This window comes from Apiospora aurea, assembly GCF_038362705.1.
Source record: "Apiospora aurea strain CBS 24483 chromosome Unknown utg000008l_segment0_segment0, whole genome shotgun sequence".
NCBI classification, from domain to species: domain Eukaryota; kingdom Fungi; phylum Ascomycota; class Sordariomycetes; order Amphisphaeriales; family Apiosporaceae; genus Apiospora; species Apiospora aurea.
This window is the reverse complement of record NW_027117395.1, coordinates 3,219,555-3,247,155: the sequence shown is the minus strand read 5'-3', so window position 1 is coordinate 3,247,155 and position 27,601 is coordinate 3,219,555. Positions and strand designations below refer to the sequence as shown.

Below are 27,601 nucleotides of genomic sequence, written 5' to 3'. Positions count from 1 at the left end.
TACATGTAGGTAGGTATATGGCTTGCTTACAGACAGCCCATCCAGTAGTCAGTCTAGGGCCAGCCAGCGGGAGCCGGCGCTAGAAGGGGCAGAGAAGGGGAACGACAACATCCATTGCTGCAGGCATAGAGAGAGAGAGAGAGAGAGAGAGCGCGAGCATATAAACATCCAGATGGATCAATACAGGTCGGTTGGCTCAGGCAAACGTTTTGACTCCCAAGATACCCAACCTTAGATGTACCGCGCATATCCCAGCATTTCGATATAAAAATGCAGCCAGCGTCTTAACGGTGGATACGCACAAACTTTTCCATCACACATCCCGTGTGATTCACCAAGCCCGCGTAGCGCAATTGGTAGCGCGCGAGACTTCTATTTGAATATATCTCGAGGCTGCGGGTTCGATCCCCGCCGTGGGTTCTACTCCTTATGGCGACTTTTTGTCCCTCTGTTTCCGTGTCATTTTTGACTAATTGATAGCAGGTAGGTACGTATTAGATTGCTCTTTTTTTTTTTTTTTTTTTTTTTTATGTGATGTTGCCTGGATCACATTAGACTAGGGGTGGGTTGCGCGGGGTTATTGAGGCCCCCGTGTCTCTATACTTGCTCAGCTACAGGGCCATGGGATTATCAAGTGCATACATAGTCTACGTACGCAAGTAGGTTTACGTGATGAGAGAGGCATAAACCATTGAGCTGCGTAAGGATAGGATAGGCAAACACCAAAAGACGCACCCTCGGGCGCCATTGCATCATCGGGACGCGCGTGTGGGGATCGGCCTCTATGCTCGAACGGCTGCCAAATATGCCTGGGGAGTAGGGCAGGGCCAGACCACTACCTGCTCTGCTAGGGATGGGAGCTCCCGCGCGTTGATTCATTCCATGCCGATCTTTTTCTTGTCTTTCTTGCAGGGCAGAAGCAGAACTACGTCAAGGGTCTGAGCCGGAGCGGAAGCCGGGCTGCAGTAGGCAGAAGTTTAGTAGCAGTTGCGGCTTACGGAGAGCAGTGGCGTGTGAACACTGAAATGGCCACTTTCACCACCGCATAGGTACATATGACTCTTTTCCTACTCATAACAGGTGCTATTCGGCAAGATGACTGGTGGGGTGATCGCCTCAATACTGCCTAGCAACTCGGCAAGTTCAGAAGGATTCCCCCCGATTCTAGAAAAAGGATAGAAAGCTGTGGTCCTGGCTACTAGCAAGTACAGTCCAGAAAAGCACATCACATAGCGAATCCGGTAGGTGGCGGCATTCAGTGGGGGTGCAAATAGTAGTGGGAGCCGGAGGGGACGGGAAGGGAAGAGCTTCCAGTTTTAGTTTTTTTCCTGCTCAGCTCTGATACGAGGTTGAATGTACATATCTTCACGAGTAGAGTGGCAATCCCCCAATGACGAGTAAGAGCACATACGACACACAGTTGAGGGAAACTGGGGGAGGCAGATCCGGCGGGGGCAAGCTATTAATGGCAGGCGGAAGAGCGACAGAGAAAAAAGAGTAGGGTGCGCGCCGATCCTATCCCGATGTGCTTGTTAGCCCGGGTCCCTCACGGGGGCGGTGCAACGACTCTCGATGCGCGCTCGATGACTGATGAGCGATGGGCACGCTAGGCACGGCATGAAATGGGGGGTCTTTGACCCCGAACTGGGGAATCTACGGTAGATGATGGGCAAGACGACGGAGATTCAATGGCCGTGACGCCATGACCAAAAAGTACGAACGGACAACGATAACAACAACAGCAAATCTCATGGGACTCCGGGAACAGAATGGCCGCCTTTGCGCCTGATGGATCATTAGGCAATAAGCCGGAATTGGACATCCCCAAGAGTACGTATTTGTCGGGCGCCGGTCAAGAAATGCAGAAGGGGTTGTCATGTCTCAAATTTTTCTTTGTTGTTGCAGTTACGTAGAACAACCGCAACTTGCCGAGAGCACGCCGATCCCCGATTTGGGAATTTCAAGCCTAGACTTTCCCCAAGGGCATCCTTTTTGTTGGACTTGCCTACCACGCATTGGGCCTAGTATACCCGGCTGCACTGGCACGTTCTCAGGATGCATGCTTTTGATGACCAAGATCCGGTCGTATCGGATGCGCAACCACAGAGTCCCTATTATTGCTTTGTCCGGATCACCCTCAAACACGCGGTGGCTTACCAGGCCGCCTGTACATATCAGCCTCAAGCATGGTTGGTGCACACGAGAGGAGACAGTCCCTTAACCTCTTGCTGGACGTCACGAGCATGTCCTACAGCCTACAGGGTTAGTCAGAAATCAGGCGCAATACCCTCGGATAGAGTGGTTGTGTTGTTCGGAATGAGATGTGACTTCCTCCGCCAAGCCCTGACTGGCGAACGTGTGCCGGTATGACGATAGAGTTCGAGCGCACTTCCGAGCTATTGGCGGCAGAACAGTCTGGTTGTATGCAAGCCTCTTTGGCTCGGCGGGTTGGTAATCCATTCGACGTCGTGTGAGCGTGGGCAAGGCGGACGGACTTAAGCGTAACAAGACCGCGGAGTAGTAGCGACAAGAGAGAAAGCAGGCTTGCTACTGGTCCAGGCCCCCATCTGATGCTGCAAGCTGTCTGCAGAGGTAGTGGGGGGAGGGCAACGAGGGCGGCAAACCGAAAGGCAACGTATCAAGTCTCGTGATCTAATCCAAGGCAGCGAGCAAGGTGCTTGCTCGCCTCCGTCGCTGGCGGTGTGCGTGCCAGTACGCGCAGTCGGAGGGCGGTACGCGTAGGTTGCTGATGCTATCATGCTAGCCGTAGCCAGACTTTCGAGCCGCGGCTACCCCATGACGGATGGAGGGCCATGCGATTCCCAAAGAATGACACATAACGAGTGAGGGAAAACCACGCATCTGCCCGCCTTAGGAGCTATTGTTGCGTACATACAGTACCTAGGTGCATGCATTGATCAGGGGAGGGGTTGGACAGACTTTTCCTGTGTGATGGGCATGAGGCCCCCGAAAAGGCGGAGGTGTAGGTAGATTGAAACCTCCTCCTTTGGTAGCGGTACTACTGTATTGTGAAGAGGCTGGCTGGCTAAAAAGCCCGGGTCTCCTCTTTGGAAAGAAGCCGATCCCGGAAAATCGATCGATAGGGGAGCACTATTTGGGGCCGAAGGCCTTCGGAGCGCCCTGAATAGAGCCAGATTTGCTCCCGACTGCATCCAGTATCCCCAGGGGACCAAATGGAAACACCGCCCTGATAGCGTGGCGACAATGGTGAAGCTAGCCTCTCCCGCCCAGGACCCCCTCTCCCCTTTCTGCACGCCTGCATGTGTAGCTCGAGAAAAATTTCCAACAATTGGCGCCGAGGCGGAGAGGGCTTGAGGGGGAAAGAGGCAGGAACACTGCCATTCTAAAAAATCCATCGTGACGGGTGGAGACGGTGGTGCTTCAAAATCAGGACAGGCGGATTGGTCGACGACCATTTGGCCAATTTTCCCTCCAGTTCAAGAAGCCCGAAGCTGCATGCATGATTGGTGGGGGGTGATTTCTTCAGTACTTGATGGGAACATGATGAAAGCGCTTGAAAGAAAGTCGAGACTGGAGGCCACTTTGGTGTCGATGCAGTCGGGTCGGGGACTAGGATCAGCAAGCGACTCATCAGCAGCAGCACCTACTTCGTTACCTGCTCACCTGGTCGTTGGTCGATGCAAGGAAATCAAATCAAATCATCAAGTGCACGCACTGCACATGGGAAACTAATCTGGCAGCTTACACGCGACCAGTCGCGCGCTATCGAATTCTTGTTCCCCTAATCAAAAACTTGGATTGGCCCTGTCCTGTCCTGATCCTGAGTCGAGGCGCGGAATCAGCGAAGTAGGGGTCCAGGTGGCTGGCCGCGACGGATTCGTGTAAGTTATTCATAGTAACAAATTCCGGGCAATTGGGGGAGGGGAGGAATGTGACGGTAGTCGTCGCTAGGTCGCTGGTTGCTGCGTGCGTGCGTTCGTTCCTTGTTGGGCTGGCATGGCATCCATCCTGTTTTGCGCCTCTGCTTGCTTGGGGTGCTGTGCCGGAACAAGCCCAACAGGGTGCGGACATGAGGAACGAGGAGGGTGAGTGTGTCTCTGTGGTATGACGCATCAGATTAAGGACTCTCTTGTGGCCGCATGATGCGTTGGGCAAAGGAGAAAGCTGAGGTGAGTAATGTTCTGTAGCATCCTGCCATCTCCTGACGGGATTCGAGAAGGCCTCTCAAGCTTCTGTTCTGGGGATCGCCAATCAGACCACAAGAGGCGCCCAAGATTGCGTTGTACTGCAGTACTGTACCTGTAGGGTAGGTGGTGGAAAAGGGGATCAATGGGTAGGGAACATGCCTCCTGCCTTCCTTCGCCCTGGCCGCCGCTGGCGAAGGGAATCATCTGCTTGGTTGCCATTGGACTGGGCTCACATAAGATGCGGGATGTACGTACATAGTATTAGGCAGGCCTGTTCCTTGTCCCTGTTCGGTTTGTTCGTCTGATGCTACGTCTTTTTTTTCTTCTTTTTTTTTCTTTTCTGCGGCTGCAGCTGGCAATCCTACTCCTCCTCGGGTGCAGATGAAACGTCGTCAAAGTTCAGAGATGAACCCACCGTTTTGGACGGAAGACCGGACCAGGAAGACCTCACTCCAATCCTTCAACCTCGTAATTTTTTCCCTCGATACCATCGGGAATCAAATATGGATGGCGATCGTTGTGACCTGTGACCACCACACACCCCTGTAGTCATCACGGCCTACCTTACATGTACCTGCAACAGGTTCCGGCACGTCTGGCCCAGCTTCACCTGAAGAGGTGTCACATCTGACTCTTCGCGTGTAGCGATGATGATGTAGCCATGCGAATCATTGCTGGGTTTTCCCGGACCCTCGGGTGTCTGGGTGGTGCTTGTGGTAGGGCTCACGGGCCACTGGGTGTGCAGGAAGCAGGAAGGGCAGGCAGCAGGATGGCCTCACTGGGCAGAAGCTCTGGGGACTCCGCTGTTGGAATACTTACACGCCAAACGCCAAACTAAACTTCAGTGCCGCTGACGAACCGCCAATACTCAGCCATCAGCAGAACTTCAGGTGTCAGTCTGGTCACTCTTTGCCACTGGTGGTCCCCACACCCGCCAGCCCTTCCTTTGGAATGCGGTCTGTCTAATCCGTTCGTGATGCACCACCCCCGACACCGACACTGCAAACTTGCCACTGGTGATGTCAGCTGCGCAAGGCCGTACTGTAGTCCAGGCTGAACGGTACCTGCTTCCTACTACTAAGAGACAAGAAAAAAGCCCGTGTGATTGATTGGATAAGGTGCATGCTCACTCACTCTCTCAGTCACTGAGCCGGTCAGGTTCGTTCGTCCCTCAAGCTCTCCATGCGCCAGTGACACTTTCTTTCGTCTTGGCAAAAGACGAGCCCCGTGTTCCGAGCAGGCAGCCAAGCCCCGAGCTCATGATGGGGTTCACGTATCCATGTTTGTACAAGTGGCGGCGCATTTACACATTGACAAGCAGTTGGCACACCACGCACAAGCTCAAGCTGGGAAGCCCTCGACAGGCAGAAAGGTGTTTTCACGTGAACGAGCAGCCGACACACAGAGCACTGCAGGGTAGGCTTGGGTAGGGTAGGGACTTTCTCTTTTTCTTTTCGTCGCTGTCCCAGATGAACCCACTGCTACGGTACCCTGTACGGGCAAATGGGCTTTGGAAGGGTGCGTGTGGTCTCCCATGATTTGCCGAAGGTGCCTGGACCCTGGCCTGTGTTTGGTGTCATGGAACAAACATGAAGTTCATCCGTGCTTGCCGAGTTCCAATTCGGAATCGTGAACGAGGGAAAAACGGTAATTCACCTGATACAGAACGCCCTCCCCCAGCAAACCTTGGGTGCCATACCACCATCTTCCCCCATCTCCAAAACGTGTCAGCACAAACAATCATTAAAAGATATTGGGTTGAATCAGTCAGTTCTCGGGGGGGGGGCGATCATCAACTCCAAAACAGCCTAGGTTAGATGGGAAAGGAGCATTAATTAAGCAATGCCCATGCGTGCCCTGGATGTCCCGGATATTACAGAGTATTTGCAGTGCCGGGATTAGCTTCGCATTCACCCAGGCCGCACTGTAGAGAGGACAGGTAGGTAAGCAATGTGAAAATGTACAACCGGCAACGGTGGTGTGCCATACCCTGAGCCCACGTTTTACGTTTTGGTCGCGAGTGAGAAAAGTCCAGAGCTCATGTGTGACGCGGCTGCTCCTACAAGTGTATGAACTCTATGTGAGTTATCACAAACCACGAACCCCCCACCTATTGAGCATACATCAAGTAGATAGACTCAACGTGCAGAGCACACGCCTCCGTCTTGCCCTACTCAGAGGTATGAAGAAACGGAGCAACGGCGGCGAAGCAGAGGAGACTCTACACGTCAAGACGTCTGTAGGGTTTCTACTCGCTGAGGAATCCGTTTGGCAGAACTGGATTTGGCCGAGTAATTTCCTCCAACGACGCGTCTCGGTTGTCTGCTGCTTTGGGCAGTGGATCGCGCCTCTAGCCCGCCAGCCTGGCAGCCAGCCTGCCAGCCTGCCTCAAGGTAGTTCGGCCTTGGTGCTCCGGGCAACAGCAAGCTAATCAGCATGAAATCTTCAGGGTCCAGTGGCCCAGCACCAGGGCTCGAAATGCAGGCCAAAAAAAAAAAAAACGGAGAAGCCCTGGCCAGAACTTCAAATAGTCTATGCCGCATGGGGCATGGGGCGCTTTCTACTGCTAGGGCCACGCTACATTCGTACCGTTGAGTCGGTGAGACCATCCCAGAGGCCTATCCCCAAACCGTTTATGATCGTCAAATGAGTAAGTATATCCGTACACTAACACACACACCTACACTCTCAGTAATAAAACAGTTGTGGTCGTTTATTACGCAACCACCAGACCACACTCTCTCGATGGCTGCTGATCAATTGTGATGCCTGTCTTTCCCATAGGCATCATCTAAGCAACCAGATTAGGCCTCTGGCTTCATCGGCCTGTATGATCCAATCTTCCACATACTTGTAGATAGGCATGGGGGTGAGACCGGCTACCAAACCACTGTGCATGCCATGCACAGATGTCCGGCAACATACGAAACGACGCAATGAGATTGATCGACCAGACCATTCCAAGAATTTCCATCGATACCATCTTGCCAGCATCTCGTATGTATCAAAATGGGCCCTTGGCTCAATGGGCCTTCTTTCGCTCGGGGTTTTTTTGCGCGACTTTTTCTTTTGGATACCGTCGCATCGATGCCCAGCCTTCCCGTGCGACGCTTCAGATCTTGCTTGCTTGCGTCTGGCTAGGTTGGCTAGGTAGGTTCCGTTTTCCTTTTAGCTCCGTTTCCCACGCACCATACAAGGTTATGCCCCATTGAAAAAGTGACAGGGTGCCGGGACAAGACAAGCGTAAACTCTCATCATTGAATGGAGCCAAAGCCTGCAACCGTTCTGGCAGAGAGGGAAAAATAAACGCCTCCTTCTCAGAAGCAGACCAAAAAAGCCCAGAAGTGGGCCTGGAGAATGGATTGGATTGATACAACCTCGCTTGTACCCTCCCCACCCAGAACAGGACGGACTTTGTATTTGCAAGCAGACTTACAGGGGACACAGAGCCGAGCCGGGCCAGTGCGCACAGGGCTTTTCTGCAGTGAGCCGAGTACGTCCTCAGAGCCCTTCCCTGACGGCTGTGATGAATTGTTGTATTGATCAATAGATTCGGGCTGCACACGTATCCTAACTACTGGGTCTAACCAGTTTGACGACTTGACACTCTAGACACTCGACATCTCCATGCGCGCGAAGGGAAGACGCGGACAAATGCGCTCACTCATGCACAATGTATCCAAGATTACGAGTCAGAGAATGAATGCTTGCGTACAGCAGACGGAAATGGGTAGATCGAGCGCGAGAAGAAAGAAAAGGAAAAACATCATCGAACGTTCGTCACTACATACCATACCTACAGACTTTGCTGGGCAGGCAGTCGAGATTTTTTTTTACTGGGCTTCTTGAAGTATGTACAGTAGTACTTGCCTACCACTACGTTAGGTTAGGTACCCTCCTCGAATACCCGCATCATGGCATGGCCCTTGCTTTCAATGGGTTTTGGACTAGGCCCGCCCCTGACCCTCCACGATTTCCTGTACCGTTACTGGTCCGTTCAAAACCCTTGTCTCCACCGGGCTCAGGAGCAAGCAAGTGGACCGAATTGGGGATTGGTTTGGATTTTGCATCTCACCTGGCCATTCCTCCACTCCCTCCGTCACTCTCACTGACTGTACTGTCCCATCCCACCCGCCAACCCGCCCAGCAGCCAGCAGCGCCAGTCATCAGAGTGTGCTGGGCTCCAGTTCCTGTAGTGCGTAGTGGCTCCATTCAACCACCACCACCAAACCCAACAGCAGTCTCAAAAAGTACTCTTCCTCGAGGCCCTTCCCACCCCAGTCTGTCACATCCGACTCTCCCTTCCCACTCCTCATCACCTCTCCCCTCTACCTCGAACTCCGCGACTGGTCATTTCAAGCTGGCAAAGGAACCTCAATCGAAGAACTGATTCATTGAGGGTAAACCGGCGTCTGGATTCAGGTTATTTCTTTACGATCCGCCCACGAGATCGACTGACCACCCTCGGGAAAGAGACCTAAAAAGCCGAAGAAGCGCTACCCAAGCCCAAAACGCTCGGCTCAGTCCAGTACTGTCTTATTCGGCTCTGAGCTCGTACAGCCGGTTGCTGCGCAGAGACGCCTGTGCTGAGAGGACCTGAGGACGGACCGACCAATTCGCACCTCTCCTTCTTCGACTGATCTCCGGAGCGTGGAACAAGCGACCTGCTTTTTCTCTTTTCTTCTGCTTGCTCCCCATCCACCAACGTCGCCTTTCTTGACCGGAGGGCCCCTGTGGAAGGACGACAGAAAACCGAAAAGAGTCACTCAGCCTACGAATCAATCATTCGATCGAACACATTCACCACCCTCTTGTACCCTCGAGGTCCTTACGATTGTGTGCGTGTGTTTGTGTGGTAGCAGGACTTGATTGTCGGCTTCTACCACTTCACCAGGTAAGCCATGATTTCTATTTCGTCGTGTTGACTGAGCATATTCGCCCTCCAAAAGCTTGCCTGCACTGCCTCTCCCCTTGCGCGCGCTGGTTTGCCTGTCGAATTCGAGTTTGGACGTACCCACTACGCACACGCAGTCGAAATTGTTCGTCCAGTGGCCCGGCTAGTCTGCCACACACACACACACAAGCACCCCCCGGAACGCCTACGACACGACACGCATCTTCTCATTTCCCGACTGTTTTGATAGTTGGTGCCGCATCTTGGTCACAGGAAAAGTCACCTACGACTCATGCACCTTTTCTCCGTTGCCGTTAGCCTTCACCTCGGATTGCAAACTTGTCGGAAAATTTTCTTTTCTTTCCCATCGTTCAATCTTCCCACCGGGGCCAGTTTGGTTTGACAACGCCGCGTCGTTGACAAACTCTCTCCCATATCTGTATCGATCCAGCCAGAGGCTTCCAATCCGCCGTGTCTTCTGGATTTGACTTTTATTCCCCTTGGTCTCCGACATTCCTCAAAAAGCGCTCCCACATCCTATTGTCGTCCGGTTCTTCCCAATTCAGGCACACAGACCATTGTGTCTGCCATTCCTACTTTTGTTTCATGGACTTGCTTTGTGCTGCACCTGTACGGACAATACCATACTAATCCGGGAACAATGACCTCAGTGCTTTAGAGTTTTCCTCGGAATTACCCTACTTCTACTGTTCATATCGTGCTTCCTTGCATCGATATAACGAGAGCTTCTGGTCGACTTAACTGTCTGACTTGAATATTTCTTTACGACCGACCTTCCTCGGATCCTACGATCTCGGCAACATCGACTTACGATACCCCATCTTCATACTACAAGGCGACTTGATTACTCGATAGTAGTATTGAGCCAGTCTTGCTTAGAAGATCAACAAGTCGACACACAGGAACTTTACGCCTGTTGCCCAATCTCTGCATCCGTTCCTATATCCAAACGTCGATATATCGTTTCCTTTTCGTCTTTGCGATATCCGTACACGAAAATCAACATATGGCTGGAGGCAATCAGTAGACTATCACCAACCGCCGAATCCCCTACGACAGCCAGCCTCTCTTCAGCCCTGGTCACGCAGCCAACATTCTAAGGCAACAATCAATTCGCTGCACAATCCCACTGTTCCAGGCGCTCGAAGCAGATCGCCTCCCCCTCCGACAAAGGTCCTCGTAAGATCTTTGACGGAGTCTCTTATCCAACCGCCATGATGCCGGGTGGTGTGTGTGCCGTCCTCGATTATGAGGTTGAAATTATGGCGGAGTATGTGGCCGAGATGGCAATGAGAGTGGTCCTGCCAGAGACGCCGGTCACGGTCGCCTTCCGCAAATTCGTCTCCCAGATCCTCACATCGACTCGACTGCCAAGCACGACAATCCTCCTTGGTATGAACTACCTAGCCAAGAGAGTCAACACCATGAAGCACCTTGGTCGACAATTCAAGCCAAATGAGGGCGAGGTTTGGCGCCTTCTTACTGTATCCTTGTTGCTAGGCAGTAAGTTCCTCGACGACAACACCTTCCAAAACCGCTCTTGGTCTGAGGTGAGCGGAATTCCGGTTCAAGAGCTCAACCGGATGGAGACCGATTGGCTCGTTCACATGAGCTGGACGTTGTACGTCAACCTTGACGAGAGCGGCGACTACAACGCCTGGTTGAGCAGCTGGAAGGAATGGCGGGAGACCAAGGAGAGAGAGCAAATGGCCCATCACCATCTGTCACAGGTCGCTGCCCGCGAGCGACTCGTCCCCTTGGTCACCTCCATGCGGCCGGATCCTCGTATCCGCAACCACTCGATTGCCTACGATGGTTGGAGCCCAGAGGAGACGAACGAATTCGAGCGTTTGCAGCAATCCCGCAACAAGTTCCGCCCTCGCGAGAACTCGTGGCAAGGCCAGTACCAGAACACCTGGGCTGCTGATCCTCTGACGCCTCCCGACTCCGGCTATGGTACGCCCGAGTACCTGAACTCGGCTGCAGCGCTTAACTCGCGCTACAACGATTGGTTTGGCTCCGCCGTATCGGCTGGATACAACCGGAACTATCCTGCGTCCAATATGTCCCATCACCATGGCGCCTTCGGCAACCGATCATCCCATTATCAGAACCCATTCTTCGGACATTACGGTGGCCATGGTACTTGGGATTGCAGCGTTGCTGACTGCAACTGCAACCAATGCATGGTGTCCCTCCAAAAACCAGCTCATTACTTCCATCACAATCTCTACGGCCAGCCTGTTATGGGTTGAACAATACAGAACTCGATATTCAGAGAATGATGACGATCAAAGATGGTGTTATTGGTTACTTCTCGGTTTCGACGCGTGGTGCAACAACTTGGTATCCACGTCGAAGAGGGCCAAGGAATTCTGTCCTGATCCAATCATGACTCTGGGGAACCTACCGACGTTGCTGATACGACGGGAGACCTCATGCAATAGCGACTGATGAGTCGGCGCATTCGCTCCCCTGGGACTTCGATCCGGGACCTTCGGCAAGCTTTCAGCCCACAGCATTGCAAAACAGTCCACTTGGACATCTTCTACGGCACATTTAGGGATATACATTTGCTCTTCAGATACCCAACACATTTCGATGTTATGATGAGAGGTGTTCGAAATGAACTCGACATACCTACTTCTGGACACTGCATTACGTTTTTCTTCTTGGACTAAGCGCGCCCTGTGGCGGTCATCGTCGAAATAACGCCCAGTCAAACCCCACCGCCTTGGCCGGGCTGATACGATTGTCTACGCGCTGCTTTCCTCGGCGATTTCCGAACCCTGCTACGGTATTGGGTTGAATTCGCTTCTGTTTTTTTTCTTCTTACGACTTTTTCCTATCGATAATTGTCTAATGGTGTTGGTTGGTTTCGGTAATTCACGGTTCGGCGTTCATTATCCCCATAGATCCCGGCTTTCTGATTTTTTTTTTTTTTTTTTTTTTTTTGGTTTCGCATCCTATATGGGCCGGCTGGTAAAAACTGAGGATTCATCGAGGCGTTTAAAACAAATGACATGGTACATGGCCATGGTCCGACTGCCCGCTGATTCTTTTTCTTTCTGATGCATTGAAAGAGGTGGCATCAATTCATTTCACTGCGAGCGGGTGTTATATGGGGCTGCCACGACATGAGGGGGTTTGCTGGCACTCGAGAAACTCTGGAAGAAGGGTTTCCATGCATTCCCACTGTCGACACAGCACACAAGTTGCATGCACAGGCTTCCATACTCGGGTCTCGCTGCAGGATATGGGGCTATTCAAGATGGGGCATTGCGGCAAACTTGCCCTTCTTTCGTTCACGGATTGTTTTATTGGGGGTGGTTTATTTGGCTTGGGCTGGACCGGCCCGGCTTAGGCTGGCCTGCATGCCCGCTGTCGCCATGGCATGCTTTGTGGCAAGAGGCTCTGCTCGAGACTATACCAACCTCGCGGCTTAGCTTTCAAGTCAGCAGGACATGATTCTTAGAGTTTTCTGGTTCAGACACTTTAGAAAAGGGGGTCTTGGATTTCGGGTCACCTGATGGGGGTTAATGCGAGGCTGCCTTGCTTTCATTTCATTATTTCTTTCCCCCCCCGATGATTTATGCCTAGCAGAAAGGCACTTCTCCGATGTTTTTACGATTGGCACGATGGATTTGAGAAGAAGAAGGATGGTATTATTCGATCGGCAGTTGGGATTGGATGGCTAGAGGATGTGGTCCTTAGGACACAAAATTGGTACGCGATCAACAGAGGATACAATGAAACAAATGGGGACCGGTACGAACAAGCTATCACTGCCCCAGACATGATGGCGATTGTTCATACGACTTCCGGTACCTTAATCAGAGGACGCGCAAGGACAAGCAGCGTACCCAAGGGTAACCCGAGTTGGAACTCATCATCAAGTCAAATGTACAGATAAAAAATATGAAGTATCCCAAACTTCTGCCAGTCTTATCTCATGTTTGTGATGCGTGTGTATGATGTCTCGTACCCTATCTACTCATCTGATGACTTCTGAAGTATTTGGGTCATCTCGAAGCTTCAGGTGGAGTAGTAGCCGACGGGAGTCGACTACTTATTAGTCTTCCTTGCAGTTAGTTTGTGCAATTTGTCCATTTTGCCACATTCAACAGTGGTCAACATTTAAATAGATTCGAACAAGGTAGTTGGGAACTCTTGTACCATCAACGTCTCGGAACCTACACTTGGCTCGGCCAGGTGCTCAGGTAAGAGGGGAGGAACCGCAGCCCGAGGTGGAATGACACCTGCTATTCTTGCAATGAGTCGCTCAATTGGGCTGTGTTTGTAACATTAAATAAATAGACAATGCATGGAAACAAGTCTCGTCATCATCCATTTCCCTTCCCTCATCCCACCGTCATTGGGGGGTGTCCAGGGGCCAGCAGGGCGCCGCCGCCACCCGATGGTCGAACGAGAGAACCGCATCACACAGCGGGTGGTCCAGCACTAGTAGTTCCGCCTCCAAGGAGGCAGATGGCGCCGCCGCACCCCACCGCTGCTCACGGCGGCGCCGTTGCTCGCGGCGGCCTGTCCGTCCCCGCTTCCGATGATATCATTACTATTAAGAATGCTGTTGCTGTTGCTGTTGCTGTTGCTGTTGGCGGCGGCGGCGGCGGCGGCGGCGGCGGCCCCAGAAGTAGACGACCCGAGGGTGGCCCGCAGGTCGATGACGCTCACGCTGACGCGGTTGGTGGTGCTGGGCGGCAGGCCGCCGGCGCCGATGAGCAGGAGGGCGTCCGGGTCGGCCTGGCCGAGCAGGGCGAGGCCGCGCGAGTAGGCGGCCGGCTGGGGCGTCGCGTGCTCGACCCAGGCGTCGGGGGCGCCGAGCTGGCGGTTGACGAAGAGCTGGGAGCCGGAGCCGGCGCTGAGGACGACGGTATCGTTGTTCCAGACGACGACGTAGGGGGAGCTGGTGGGTCTTGTGCCCTTGGTGGACTGCAGGCTGTAGCTCGGGGCCGACAGCACGTCGACGGGGCTCTGGGGCAGCCGGTAGTGCACGCGGCAGCCGTCGGTGCCGCACTGCTCGTAGGCGTAGATGTAGCGGCCGTCGGGCAGGGGGCGATGGCGGGCATGCCCGGGCGGGCGGCGTAGTTGGCGTCGTCGCGGACGTCGTCGACGATGGAGCCCCAGGTCTTGAGGTCGGTGGTGGTCTGGTGCACGAGCTTTTGGCCATATTTGGGGTCGCGCTGGTCGGAGTAGTAGCAGACAAGCTGGTTGTCGAAGACCCTGTGGAAGAAGAAGAAGAAGCGGTCAGCTACCCAGCACGTACGTATGCATCAGTACTTGGGAGGGAGAACATCATAAGAAACTCACATGAACATGGGCTCCCAGACGGGCGTGAGTCCGTTGTTCGGCCGCGCCTCGCCGCCGCTCGCGACGCTGCTGGCGAAGGTCCAGGTGGCGCCGCCGTCGGTGCTGGCGTAGACGTCGATCTTGGTCTTGCTGAGGTCGGTCGGGATGCTGTTCCCGGCGGCGAGGACGGTGCCGGCCGGGAAGGCGCCGACGGCCTGCGGCAGCTCGAACAGGGTGGGCTGGTAGCGCAGGCCCCAGTCGTTCTCGGTGTCGCGCACGGCGCCGACCTGGGTCCAGGTTTTGCCTTTATCGGTCGACTTGTAGACGGGGAAGTAGACAAGCGGCGGCTCGGGCGAGTAGTTCTCCCAGGTCGCGAGCAGGGTGCCCGCGGCGGCGCCGAGGTCAGGGCCACGGCGCGCGCGTACAGGACGCGCGGGTCGACCCAGCCCGCGTTGGAGGGCGGCGAGAAGATGGTCACGTCCGACAGCGTCGTCGTGGCGCGCTTGGCCAGCGTCGCGTCGGGGGCCGAGGGGGACGGCGCGGCCAGCGCCAGCTGCGGCAGGGCGACGCTGACCAGTCCCAAGACTGCGGCCCGGCAGATCTGCATCATCGGGGCGGGCGTGTTTCGAGGAAACGAGAGAGAGGGAGGGAGGGAAGTGGAAGATGGGATGAACAATGAACGCGTATAGTAAGACGAACCGAAACCTGTTTACGGTATGGGATCAACGACACCTCCCCTATATATTACTTTTCTCTTTCCTTGGTCCACCGGCACCTCATCTTCCGTGCCTGCCATCCAGGCACGGTCCGCCGAGCATCTGGCCATCGTCTAAAGCGAAAGAGGGCGGGCAACGAAACAACAATCATTTCTTTTGGGTGTCTTTTTGCTGAGACCAAGGCATGAATTACCCACCCAGATCATGCTAGTCGCACCGAGAATACTACCCAGGCCCTATATCAACCAACGGCCTTTTTTGGTTTTGGCTGGCACGGGGCAGGTCGTGACCATGGAAAGCCTGACTCGGGCATCTTGCCAGGACCCTTGGCCCGAAACGTGGCCCGGGATATGCCTGGGTAGGGGGGGCCCTGTGATTGGTGCTCCTATATATAGGCCGGCATTGTATTGGGCACAAAACAATATGCGGGGAAAGGCATCGAAAAAAGGGTGTGGGGGAGTTTGAATAGCCTGTTGGATGGATACCGGGCCTCTCCCGGTATAGTGTTACTGCTGCTGTTGCTGCCCTGGACTAGTGATAGGCCTTGGGCTGGGCATTGTCAGTGTCAGTCATATGTCCCTCGTGGTATGCGACGTCACTCCTTGGCTAACGATCGGCTTCCCCGGACTTCGAAAACTATATAGTCTTCTTGGGCCGAGGGTGTAAGCGGGATGGGGCAGTGACGGTGGCTCGGCAGGCAAGACAAGTCATCGACCACGCCCAAGAAGGAAGGAAGTTGGGATTGAAGGCTTGAAGCCCCGGAAGCCAGGGAACATGTGATGAACGCTGCAAGGCACCGCAGTAGACAGAAGATGGGGGAGCGGAGCGGAGCGACCCAGTGCCTGTCTCGGTAGCCTCTGCAAGCGGCAGGCCACTAGGAACCCGACACCTCGTGATCCAGAGAGATGTGCGTGTGGGTGCGGGGACTCCCAATGCACCTGCTTCCTCGCGGTGGTGCCGCCCAGACTCTTGGGGTTGTCAGCACCAGCGCCGGAGCTGGCGCATCCATCCCCGGGTTTTCCTCCTCCTCCCCCCCCACGCATCGACTTACTCCTTTGAGCCAGTGGTGCCGTCGCTGCAGTGGTGCGCGACTTCGCACTCGTGTCCAAGACCACGGACTAATGACTGGCCCTTGGGATTGCACATGCGGCGGGCTTTGTACAGACACTCCTCCCTCCATCGTATTGCGACGAGGTCCTTCTGCCTTGGACGCTCTCAAGCCGGCGGGAACCCGGACCGCGGGCGCGGGGTTTGGCCTCGAGCCGGAGAGCGTCGGGTGGCGGCTCGGCCTCTGGCGGTATCCGCTGTCTGCTCCGCAAATCCTGCGGCCCAGCGCATAGCCCATAGCAAAGACGATGCACCACTGCAGAACTTGCTGATATGACCGGAGACGGCTGCTGCCCCAAAGCAGGGACCTCGTCCTGGATAGCCGAGATGTGGCAGACGTGGCGGCGTAGATGGAGCAGAGTCTCTCGCAGCTGCGTTCTACCGACGTTACTACCCCTCAGCGGGCAATTGTTGCGACGTTTGGCAGGACCTGCACGAGATCTCGCATCGTCGGTTGACAGCTGGCTCTGCAGCAGCAGGCCGGTCCGCCTTGGAAGGGAGCTGAAAGTCTAGGCGCTTTGCCGGGGCAAAGAGGGATTTCGCCGCAGACGGCTCCGGGAAATATTCGAAAGGCCAGCCAATCGCGGTGGAGGTTATCGGGATTTGTTGATTTGTCTGAGGTTCTCAGAGCAGTGGCAGGCCAGTGCACAAGTCGTGCGTGGTGGAGGTGGAGCACAAAATCATACGATGCATCAAGATCGGCGCCTTGTGTGAATTCGGCCGAAGCGAAAGGTGGTCGGTCGGTCGGTCGTTCGGCATCTTCCCAAGGTTCGAACTTGGAGAGAGAAAAAAAAAGGCATGTCCAACAGATCGCTGGGGATTCGAGACCGAATCTTTGGGAGAGGAAAAGGAGGCAAAGATCTCTGCAGGCAGATCCGACCCTGACAAAGCAGTGGCGATCAATTGAGGCAGGCCAGCTGGTGATCGGCCGGTCGGTGGTGCCAGGGTCTCGCAGGGTCTTTCTTGCAGGCTCTCGCGGCGGGTGCCGACCACTGCCATTGGCGATTGGCCCAATGCACTGTGGGCTATCCTATCCTGCATGCGGCAACACGCCATTCCGCGATACGTGGGCTGATGAGGAGACGGCCAGCTGCTACCCACGCCCATCAGACCATCAACATCGCAAAAAAACAAGGGAGGGAACCTGATGAAGACGAGGCCGGCCGCATGACAGCATTGAGTACGCACCGCACCATGAGGCAAATCCGCCGCTATAAAAGTTCCTGAGGATGCCGGCCACGGCGGCTTCGGTTGCTGCTGGAGGACCTCCTCATTATTCGGATATTCCAAAGACCCAAGATTAACAGCACAATCATCAACCCACACACACCAATACCAAACCATACCATCACCATCACCATCACCATCACCTCTTGAATCTACCACAGCAATCCCGCCACTGACAAACAAGGAAAATGCCCAAGTACGTCCTGACGGGAGCGGACGGCAAGCTCGGCAGCGCCGCCGCCGCCTTTGCCGCCGAGATTGCCAAGCCCGAAGACAAGCTCGTCTTCACCTCGCACAAGCTCAGCAACATCCCCAAGGAGAGCCTGGAGGCCTGGCAGGCCAAGGGCATCGAGGTGGCCGAGGCCAACTACGACGACACGGCGAGCCTGCTGGCCGTCTTCCAGGGCGCCGAGGCCGTCTCCATGGTGTCGACGTGGGCCTTCGGCGAGCGCCGGGCGCAGGCGGCCCGCGTCATCGAGGCCTGCAAGCAGTGCGGGGTGCGCCGCATCTGCTACACGTCGTTTGTGGGCGCCGGCCAGGAGGTCGAAAAGGAAGAAGACCTGCCCTTCCTGCCGCGCGACCACGCCCACATCGAGAAGCTCATCAAGGCGAGCGGGCTCGAGTACAACATCCAGCGCAACTACCTGTACGCCGACAACATCGCGGAGCTGTTTGTGCCCTGCTGGCAGTTCTGCGGCGACTCGTGGCTCAACAACACGCACCACGTGCGGGGCGCCTACGTGGCGCGCGACGACTGCGGGCGCGTGCTGGCCGCGCTGCTGCTGGGCCGGGGCCAGGCCAACAAGGTGTACCACGTGACGGGGCCCGAGGCCGTGACGGACGGGCAGATCATGGACTGGATCTGCGACCAGACGGGCTACCAGTGCGAGTTCGTCGACATGCCCGACGCCGAGCTGAAGAAGTGGTGGGCCGACAAGGGCCTGCCCGACGACGCGCAGGGCGATTTTAAGGGGCTGCCGATGAAGCTCTGCATGGAGGACCTGCTCTGCTGCGGCGAGATGGTCGCCAAGGGCTACATGCTCGAGACGTCGGACGTGGTCGAGCGGCTGACGGGCCGCCGGCCCCTGCGCTTCAAGGAGGTGCTGATGAAGTACAAGAGCACGTTCCCGCAGGCCGAGGACACGTCCGACTGCGACCACGTCGCGAACCACTGCCGGGAATGAGGAGGGAGGGATAATTGAGGAGGGGATTGGGCGTGGGCGGTACCAGTGGTGGCTGGGAGAACAATACCCAACGGAGCCACGCGTCTTCGCCGACGCCTTGTTTTGCCATTCGGAGTTTGGGCGATAGAATAGATAGACCTGTTCCAATGGTTGGACGATAAAATACATTTATTCAATAAGGAAAATGAGGTTAATTTCTGATTGGAATGTGCGTCCGAAATTTCCCGCGTTTTCGAAGTTGGGACACATGTCTTGTGGAATACGGCGAGCCACACGGCCTGTATCAAGTGAGATGTCTTGGCCAACAACAGCAGGAATACCGCCAAAGACTGTCCGTCGAATCAAGCCGACATATCAGTAAAGAACGGAGGTCGAGTGGATGACGCGGTGCATCCTGATCGGCCGCAATCAGGGTGTGCAGCATCCCTCAAGTTCCCCCTCCAGCTTCCGAAACGCCAGTTCAGGGTTCGGTTCCATGTGATGCCCACGGGCATGGGAGACTGCCTCTCAAGCCGTCTTCTGGTCCAGAGTTCTGACGACGGGACGGGCGAAGATGGATCGGCCTCGCGATTGTCTCGATGACCTCTACTGGCGCACTCCCGTCGAGAGGGAGCCGCCCGGTGGTGATATCCGTCTGACAATGGGCTTCCCTGTTCACCATCTCGACAGCCACCTTGGGCGAAGAACAAGTTGGCCGTGCCGGGAACGGCCTGCTCTTCGAAACCTGTGTAGGGCACGAATAATTTGCGGGTAAGGAGGAATGGGGGTTCTGGAACAGTGTGGCTATGAGCAGGATTTGACCGAGCTCTTTATCCCGTTGAACTCCTTTGCCCGCTTCCCGTCCGAAATGGTGGGGGCCAGCCTCGTGCGCAGATGGCCGGGGGCGGTTCTTCTCCAGGATGTCTGTCCTTGGCTTAGGAGCCGTATGAAGCGAGCTTCCGAAGACTTCAACTCTGGCGAGCTCTTGAGGACCGGGAAAAGCAAGTGCCCTTTTCGTCCGGTCCCGTCACTCCACCTCTTCTAACTAAAGGTTTCTTTTATGCCTTCTCTCTCGTAAGCCATTTTGCGTTTGAAACCCGAATATACGAAACGCGGCAGTACTTCCGGATGCGAGGAGGACGAGAGAGAAAAGAATCCATCTCCTAAACGAGGCAGATTATCCGAACATCGTCCAATGTTTCGAAGGCGATTGGGCCAACCGTTCTGCCAGGTTTATATGAAGTATGTAAAAGAAGGTAACCTTAGCGAACGCATTAAAGCCAGTGCTAGGTCGGGGCCTTTCTCCATTCCACTGTGCCCCCAGTGTCCTCCAACCCTAACGATGCTTCCCGGAATTCGAGCTGGCCACTCCCAGATACAGGTCTGGAGTTTTACATATCAACTCTCTGCCGCCCTAGCATATTGCCTGCCACCATGGCCTTTACCGCATATCGAGAACTCGGAGATCGACCAAATTCACGATGATGGACCGGACACAGATTCTCCACCGAGGCTACATTGCCCCCGTCAGTCCGCCGTCAAGCGGTCCCTTTCAACACTCAATGCTGTCGACTACAAAGATAGCAGAGACACCCCTCCACGTCCCCCACAGTCTTCAAACGGTTTTGGATGCTTGTTTGTCTTTGACCCCACCACGTCGGCCGGATCCAAAGGAGCTGCGGGAGACCGCCACGGGACATGTTGAAGAAACAGCCCTCGCTCTAGCCACGACGTACGAGTCCAAAAATATCCCAAGAGGCAAACCCGATTCTCACCAAGAACAGCGTCCTACGAACTTGAAGCCTGCACTGAAACCCAAAGCGAAAACCAACGCAGCCCGAGTGCCAGCGAGAGTACACTTCCTCCAGCAGACCAGCCAGGTCCCGTCCGGGGCTCGGAAGGAGTCTCAAGGACGACAGCTTCCTGCACTACAACCCGGCGCAGTTCGGCTCCCTGCCAACATACTCTTTCCGGACCACGCGAGAGACGACTCCATGATGTTGAGCCTCACCAGGTCTGAGAAAGGTTTCAATTTCAAAACGGCCAGTGGCTGCCCGGTCCTCACAGTACGGGGCGTGCACCCTTGCTCTTCCAATTGGAACGACACAGCCATGTACATGGCTGGAAACCGCCTCCTCAACCTCCGGCAACAGGGTGTATTGCTGTGGACGACTTTCTCTGGCGACGACCCGGACGGGAATGAGATATTCCATATCAAGTGCCCAGCTACCTCAGGCAAGCCTCTCTCTACTCCGCTTGAGTCTGGACTGCAGGGCCTAACTAACTTCATTGCAGTCAACAGCCTAAAAGCCGTCGGCAGCTTCCTCAACGCCCACGGCGCGAAGGAAACGCTCGTCATGAAGGGCGACTACTACGGCCGGAAGATCGACATCGCCGACCAGAAGACGGGCATGTGCGTCGCGAGGATCCGGCAGCGGCAGCGGGGCGACAGGCACCAGCCGCTGGCGCTCTCGCTGCTGCTGGTCAGCCCGACCGTCGACTGCGTTCTGATGGCGGCCATGTCCCTCCTGGCATACAAGGTTATTCATTCGAGAACTGGACTATGATTTTGAGGAGATGGAACTTCCAAGTACGCGATACCAAGGCGCCATAATTGAGACTCCTCCTCCTAATATACTATACTTGATTCACATGGACGCTCTTGCTGATGTAACCATGTAATTAAATGCAGACTCCGTCTTGGACAGGGTGGTATTGATACACCTGGGCTGTAGGGGTCCCCAAGGTGGCGGAGCCAGTCCGACGAGAATATATGTCGGGGAGATCTGGATCTCTTGCGGCCCCTACAAAGTGCCCACCACTAACTGTCTTTTCCAGCCCTCGAGTTGATACAGAGGCAAGACAGAGAGGTCTGCCTATACGATGTCCGCAAGACGGAAAACCCGCAGAGCTCAGGATTGTCTGCTTTATGGCCAAGTCCATCCCCCTGACGCCACACCCCCAAGAACCACCGCAATCCCAAACCTTGACCATGTGAAAAAGCCCGCGCAACCACTCCCCCCCCAATGCTGAAGAGTTTATATATTTAAATTACCCATCCCCCCATTGATTGGGTTGGGGTAGCCTAGCAGTAGTAGTCTTATTCCTATACTTAGAGGCAAGAGGGTTCAACCCCCTCTGCGGTCACTTTTTGGCCCCCTTTTTGGCCCACCCACCAGCGCAGCCAGCTCCCAGTAGATCAGTTTTATTACACTGTGTGTCTTCTGTCCACTCTGTAATCTTTTTTCTTTCTATCCAGTAACTTAGTACTTTCTTGGTCTTGCTTTGCAGGATCCTATACACCAGCTCGACCAAACAGCCACCCGTATGCTGGGCTCAACCCACGACACCTGGGCTGGCAACAGTCCTACTACACACATGTAGCATGATACTCCTAATAGGTATACCGATTGACTGAATAGTCGACGGAAGAAACCTGAAGGAAAATTTGGGTATCATCAAGTCTCATTATTGTCTACAGCAACAGCAACAACAACAACGTGTGTGCAATCTCTAGTCTATCAAGCAATGCATGCAACCAGATGATAATCCCAAACCCCAAACGCGTATCCAGCAGTCTCAGCAGAAAATACAAGTTTTTCCCATTTTGCAATTTTCATGCCACATGTATTTAAGGTTGCCCCCGACTCGAACCATCATTCGGGGGTTGGCAGCACCGTATGCCCATTGTCAAGTACGTGTGCATTGATCACGGATATTGTGCCAGACATATTGCACTTCGCAGCACCTCGAACAGTTACCAGCCAAAAACCACAAGTTCACACGACACAAAAGACCATCGGATCAGATACCAAGATGCATTTCATTGCATCTATGAGACATCATCAGGGGCAGAAAGCCCAAGAAGCCAGCTTTCCACTTCCCGGCGGTAACAATCTTGCAGCCCATCTTGCTGACGAGATGACAATGCCTTCAATCAAAGACTGAAATATGGCAGGAAAAGGGGGACAGGTCGTGTGCGCATAGATGATGCGGTCGCCGTAGCTCTGTGTTTCAAGAGTGCTACTATCAATTCCCAGGACGCCCCATAACACTATCAATAGTGCTGAGTTCCCGGAGTCAACTGCCGATGAAATCAACGATGCCAATTGAGGGAACCGAGGCTGCTGATCGAGCCATATCCCTGATTGCGGCAACGCTGTTGGTGAAAGGAGAAGAAAGAAGCGTGTAGTAGAACCGGCAGCGCGAACTTGCAAATGGAATCACCCTCATGCGTCGAAATTGCTGCGGTAAACGACTTAAACTCCATAACTCCGAATCAAGAACGCCCATCCATCATTTTTTTCTTGAGGCGTAAAGCCTCGAATTTTTCAAAGAGTGCTGCGTCCCGAAGCATTTCCTTGATGTACGGCTGGTCATCCGGATCGGCGGCCACCACGCCACCATCCGAACCATGCAAGCCACCTGCATATTCTTCTGCGTACCTACGCAGCCGCTGCTGGGCAGATTTAGATCCCAACAACGACTAATTGGTAGGGAGTTTGTTCAAATCGCCAGCGCCCTTCGGCTTCAGCCACGATGGGTCGATAAGCGCCTCGCGCTCCGCGTAGAGGAACTTGTACGCCGTCTTGATGGTACCGTCGCTCACACCCGCCACAGCCGCAATATCCCGCGTACTCTTGGGCTCGCCCATGAGGTTGGAGGCCATGTAGATGCAGGCGGCGGCGACTGACAGTGGCGAACGTCCCGCGAGGTTCTTAACCGCGGAACTCTTCTGGGCCAGTGCCTTGGAGATCTTCTCCATTCGGTGAGGCATGAGGAAGTTGAGGTTACTGCAGTAACGGCCGCAGAGATCCTCGGCGCTGGTGGTGTTGGTGTTCTCGTAGCTGTCGAGGGGATTGAGGAGGGAGTTGGAGGTGTTGTTCTCGCGGTGGCCCTGCAGGAACTTCTCGAGCTGCTTGAAGGTGCGGCCGATCTCCTTCTTGGACACATTGGTGAGGGCGAAGATTTCACGGAACGTCCGGGGCACCTGAGCCTGGCGACACGCGATGAAAATGCAGCCGGCGACAATAACTTCCTGCGGCTTTCCCTTGAACAGCTTCGCGTCGTCGGTCATCTTGAAGATGTGCTTGGCGCTATCTTGCACAGCCTTGGGGATTTCGATGTTGTCGCAAAGCGTCGAGATTTCGCGGTAGGCGTTGAGGAGACCCTTGGTGGCCTTGTCGTTCTGGGAGCGGTTCTGGGCGCGGTGGAGCTCGCGAGCGCGGCTGCCTTCACCGAAAGCGATGCCGGTCTCGAGCTGGGAGCCGTTGAGGAGGGGGTTCATGGCGTCACCGACACGCGAAGGATCGTCGCCGCCTTGGTCGTCGTTGGCGAACGTGCGCCACTCGGATCGTGTGTCGATAATGCGATCGCCCAAAACCAGACCGCAGTCGCCGCAGACCATGTCGCCGGCCGAGAACTCCTCCATCAGATTGGCGGGGTTGATCTGGCAGTCGGGACAGACGAGGATCTCATTCAGGTTCTCCTTGTAGCCGCCTTGAGACGAGGCGCCGCCGCCGACGTTGGCCATCATGTTGGCGTCGGCCGCACCGCTCGCAACTGCCATATTGGTCGGAATGGGTCAGTTGCCGTAATTTATATATACATATATATATATAGATAGATAGATCCCAGGGTCGGAGAGAGTGTATTTGCTGCTGTTGAACGAGTGTGTTTTGTTTTGGTCTGGGCGGATGGCGATGGTGATGGAGATGGAAATGGCAAGAATTGTCAGCAGCTTACCTCAGTAGAAACCGGTCAGTTATCGAAGCTTGACGTTGCTGGCTCGGCGCTATTTTTGGATGACTCAGCTGGACCGTTCTCTTGGACGGAGACTAAAAATTGGGAAGCGCGTGGAGCAATCGGTCGGAAAAGTGGAATCATTCAGTCGCATCCAGAGAAGCGCTCTCGTTGGGTATCTCGCACTGAGCCTACATCACATGCAACAACAGGAATTGATGGGATTGGCAGATGGCATGACAAATAATCACCGGCGTGGAGTGACTTACTTGTACCGAAGCAGTGTATGCTTGCACCAGCCTCAGGCAATCTTTGCAGAGTGGGTGCTGAAAAGTCCTGGGTTGGCACGCAGTGGAGTTCGGCAAGAACTGCGAGGCAGAAGCAATCGCTGGTGAGGTGAGGTGAGGTGCTGGCAATGCTTTATAGACCAGCAACCTCTTGAATAACCATTCAATTGACCTTTCTAGTCCTGGCAGGTATATGAGAAGGATAAGAGACGCCGATCGGCTTTACAACTGATGGTTGGCAGAACAAGAGGAAGGAAGAAAGGAAGCTTTGGCAAACACCGCCTGGCAGTGAATGCATTTTCGCATTGTTCGGTGTGTGGCCGATTCGATTGATATGGCCAGCTTCAACAAAGGAAGCCCCAATGTCATTGAATGGAGTAAGTGCTTTCTTTGCAAATATCAAATTCCCCTTTTGAGCCGCCAAACACATGATGCTGTGACCGATCTGTCTCTGCCAACTCCAAATCCCCATGGGAATAGCCTTTTTATCTCCCATGTATCAAGAAACGCCAATTGATCAAACAGGCCCTGTCTGAATGCCTCTGAAAAAAAAACCAAACCACAATTTTGATTGATACCGTATCAAACGCCATCCAAGATGCCCCCAAACTCCAAACAAACCAGTCAATGCGACTTTACAGTCAGGGTAGCAAGCAAACTTATATCCAAAACACCGTGTATGAGATCCCGCTATTACAGCAGGTTTAAGAGGGAAGATTTGGGGGTTGAGTTATGTCACAGCCCGCCGCCCAACCACATCCGTCACCACCAGCGTCCTGGGCAGCTTGGCCGGCAACGGCGCCCGCCCCAGCTCCGGCGAGAAGGCCGGGTGGCCCCGCCCCAGCGTCGCCGGGTCCTGGAGGCTCGAGGACCGTATCCGCCCGGTCTGCGCCTCCAGCTCTTTCCAGTCGCTCGGGGACATGGACTTCTTGGGGGCCGGCTCGCGCTCTTCGTCTTCTTCGGAGTCGCAGTCGTCATAGCGGTATGGTCCGTGGCTCCTACTCGCTGAAGTTCCTTCTGCTCCGGTGGTACTCGATGATGGTACGGGGTGTTGCTGGTGGTGGTGGTGGTCATGGGCAGAAACCGCCGTGTAAGCGTGCGGACTCGAGAAGCTGCTTTGTTGCGGCGGCTGCTGCTCCGGCAGATATGTGGTGGCATCAGCCATCATTACCGAGCCGCCGTACGAGCTCCAAGACTCCCGACTAGCCCGCGCCTTGCCGATCAGCTGCGACCGCTGCAGCTCTGCCACTTCCTCGGGCTGTTGTTGGTAATGGCCCTTACTCAAACTGGGCCACGGCCGCTCGAAGCTGCCTTTTCGGCTGTGGGTTTTGCGGTAGTAGTACTTGCTGTTGTGCTGTTTCACGGCCGCAGCGGCGTTGGCACCGAGGCGTTGACGATGGCGTTGCCGCCTGCGCATGAGAGTCACCCCGACGAAGCCGACGAAGGTCACGGCGAGGAACGAGGCGGCGGTGATGGCCACTATGACCCACGGCGTGAGCGAGGCCGAGGGCTTCTCGCCGCCGGCGTTGTTGGGGCCTGCGAAGGCATCGTTTTCGGCAACGTTTTCTCCTCGTGTTGTTGGTGCCATGACAGGCGAAGGCGCAGTATCAAAAGTAGGTATGTATGCGTGGAAGTGCGTATTGTCAGACGGGTAAGGCTCTAGACACGGGAAGAAGTACCCCGCCTACTAGAAGAGTCGGAGGTAGGAGTTCGTGCCAAGTAAATAAGTAAGGCGGGATACACTGCACGAAGGATCGTAAGCCGATGACGATGCGATTGTGCAGATTCACGAGAGTGGGGGAAATAGTATAGTAAGTGAGAAAATAATGGAGTGAATCGGATCCCTCCGCCGGGACAACTGAGAATGACGAATGAATACTCCAGACTTACTACTCTATCCACAGCTGTGCCGCGGGGGAGGTGGTGGATTCAAATACATATTCGATTCCCCGGCAAGGTAGAAGCCAGGGTATATTATGGGGGCCAGTCGCTCGTTCGGTCCTACTGCGTCGATGTTGGCGATGAGAGAGAGAGAGAGAGTGTGTGTGTGTGTGTGGTTCCATCCATCTACATATCCATGCACCTTGCGCCTACATAAAGTATCCATGTCTTACTTGGACCTAGACAGGGCATACGGATATACGAGAGCCTAGACGAACACCTCTCTTTCTCTCTGTTTGCTCATCTCTGCCTCGAAGGGAAACACACATGGTCACGTTCGCATCGGCGAAGGGAGTCAAGGGAGCGAACGCCCGCGCCCAGTAATCACGCCCCACGATTTCTATAATTGGCCGCATCGGTCCAGTCCCTTGCCGTATGCCTGGTCCCGTTACGGATCTGCGGGTTAGTGCCTACCTACCTACCTATTCCTTACATGGTACATAATGGTAGCAGAGGACGGCGACGAAAAGCAATTGGCCCAACAGGCGCGGCCCCAGTAAGCGCAGCAGCCAAAGGTGGTACAAAGCGACGACGCGGATTGGGGCGCAATGGGCAATGAGCAAATCCAAATTATGCAGGGATCGACGGGAGCGAACGAACTCACCCACTCACCACCCGCTCTTTTCCCGCACAAGGCGAGGGGATCTGCAGCCGACCAAGACAGGCATGTCCTTCTGGGCAGACAGAGCTGAGCTGAACGGGAAACAATGAGACCGGGTGCTTGAATCGGGTTCTTGCTTGAAAATCTGATCCATCGTTCGCTCTCCCAAAAAATACTTCACGTACTAATCACTCCGAGCCGGACTGGGATGCTGGGCCACAGCCCCAAAGCATGAAATCAATAGTCGTTCCGGAGTCTCCCTTGCATCATCCTTTCCACATTCCACATGGCTAATGACGGTTGAATCCATACATGAATGGCTTGGGGGGAAATGCATATTCATTGGGTCGATACGCCGGATGTGCAGATCTGCAATTTGCGATTCGACGCAGGATGCAAGTGACAGCACTTGAGGCAGACACACGT

General features: G+C 54.7%; 7 protein-coding genes across 7 annotated transcripts; 4 read left to right on the top strand and 3 right to left on the bottom strand.

The window, feature by feature from the left end:
- Positions 1-10,301: 10,301 nt before the first annotated feature.
- Positions 10,302-11,339, top strand: PG986_012466 (uncharacterized protein; the record flags this gene model as incomplete). The annotated part of the gene is made up of 1 exon (XM_066848688.1): positions 10,302-11,339. The coding sequence occupies one exon, from the start codon at positions 10,302-10,304 to the stop codon at positions 11,337-11,339; it is 1,038 nt and encodes a 345-aa protein (XP_066695384.1).
- Positions 11,340-13,545: 2,206 nt separating this feature from the next.
- On the bottom strand, positions 13,546-14,998 carry PG986_012465 (uncharacterized protein; the record flags this gene model as incomplete). The annotated part of the gene is made up of 4 exons (XM_066848687.1): positions 13,546-14,121; positions 14,160-14,325; positions 14,413-14,753; positions 14,804-14,998. 4 exons carry the CDS (start codon positions 14,996-14,998, stop codon positions 13,546-13,548), a joined length of 1,278 nt encoding a protein of 425 aa, XP_066695383.1.
- Positions 14,999-16,039: 1,041 nt separating this feature from the next.
- On the top strand, positions 16,040-16,447 carry PG986_012464 (uncharacterized protein; the record flags this gene model as incomplete). The annotated part of the gene is made up of 1 exon (XM_066848686.1): positions 16,040-16,447. The coding sequence occupies one exon, from the start codon at positions 16,040-16,042 to the stop codon at positions 16,445-16,447; it is 408 nt and encodes a 135-aa protein (XP_066695382.1).
- Positions 16,448-17,629: 1,182 nt separating this feature from the next.
- On the top strand, positions 17,630-18,625 carry PG986_012463 (NAD(P)-binding protein; the record flags this gene model as incomplete). Its single annotated transcript, XM_066848685.1, has 1 exon — positions 17,630-18,625. The coding sequence occupies one exon, from the start codon at positions 17,630-17,632 to the stop codon at positions 18,623-18,625; it is 996 nt and encodes a 331-aa protein (XP_066695381.1).
- Positions 18,626-20,085: 1,460 nt separating this feature from the next.
- Positions 20,086-21,171, top strand: PG986_012462 (uncharacterized protein; the record flags this gene model as incomplete). The annotated part of the gene is made up of 1 exon (XM_066848684.1): positions 20,086-21,171. One exon carries the CDS (start codon positions 20,086-20,088, stop codon positions 21,169-21,171), a length of 1,086 nt encoding a protein of 361 aa, XP_066695380.1.
- A 1,919-nt stretch (positions 21,172-23,090) lies between these two features.
- PG986_012461 (cyclin-like protein) lies at positions 23,091-24,173 on the bottom strand (the record flags this gene model as incomplete). The annotated part of the gene is made up of 1 exon (XM_066848683.1): positions 23,091-24,173. The coding sequence occupies one exon, from the start codon at positions 24,171-24,173 to the stop codon at positions 23,091-23,093; it is 1,083 nt and encodes a 360-aa protein (XP_066695379.1).
- A 1,190-nt stretch (positions 24,174-25,363) lies between these two features.
- On the bottom strand, positions 25,364-26,221 carry PG986_012460 (uncharacterized protein; the record flags this gene model as incomplete). The annotated part of the gene is made up of 1 exon (XM_066848682.1): positions 25,364-26,221. One exon carries the CDS (start codon positions 26,219-26,221, stop codon positions 25,364-25,366), a length of 858 nt encoding a protein of 285 aa, XP_066695378.1.
- Between the last annotated feature and the right edge of the window lie 1,380 nt (positions 26,222-27,601).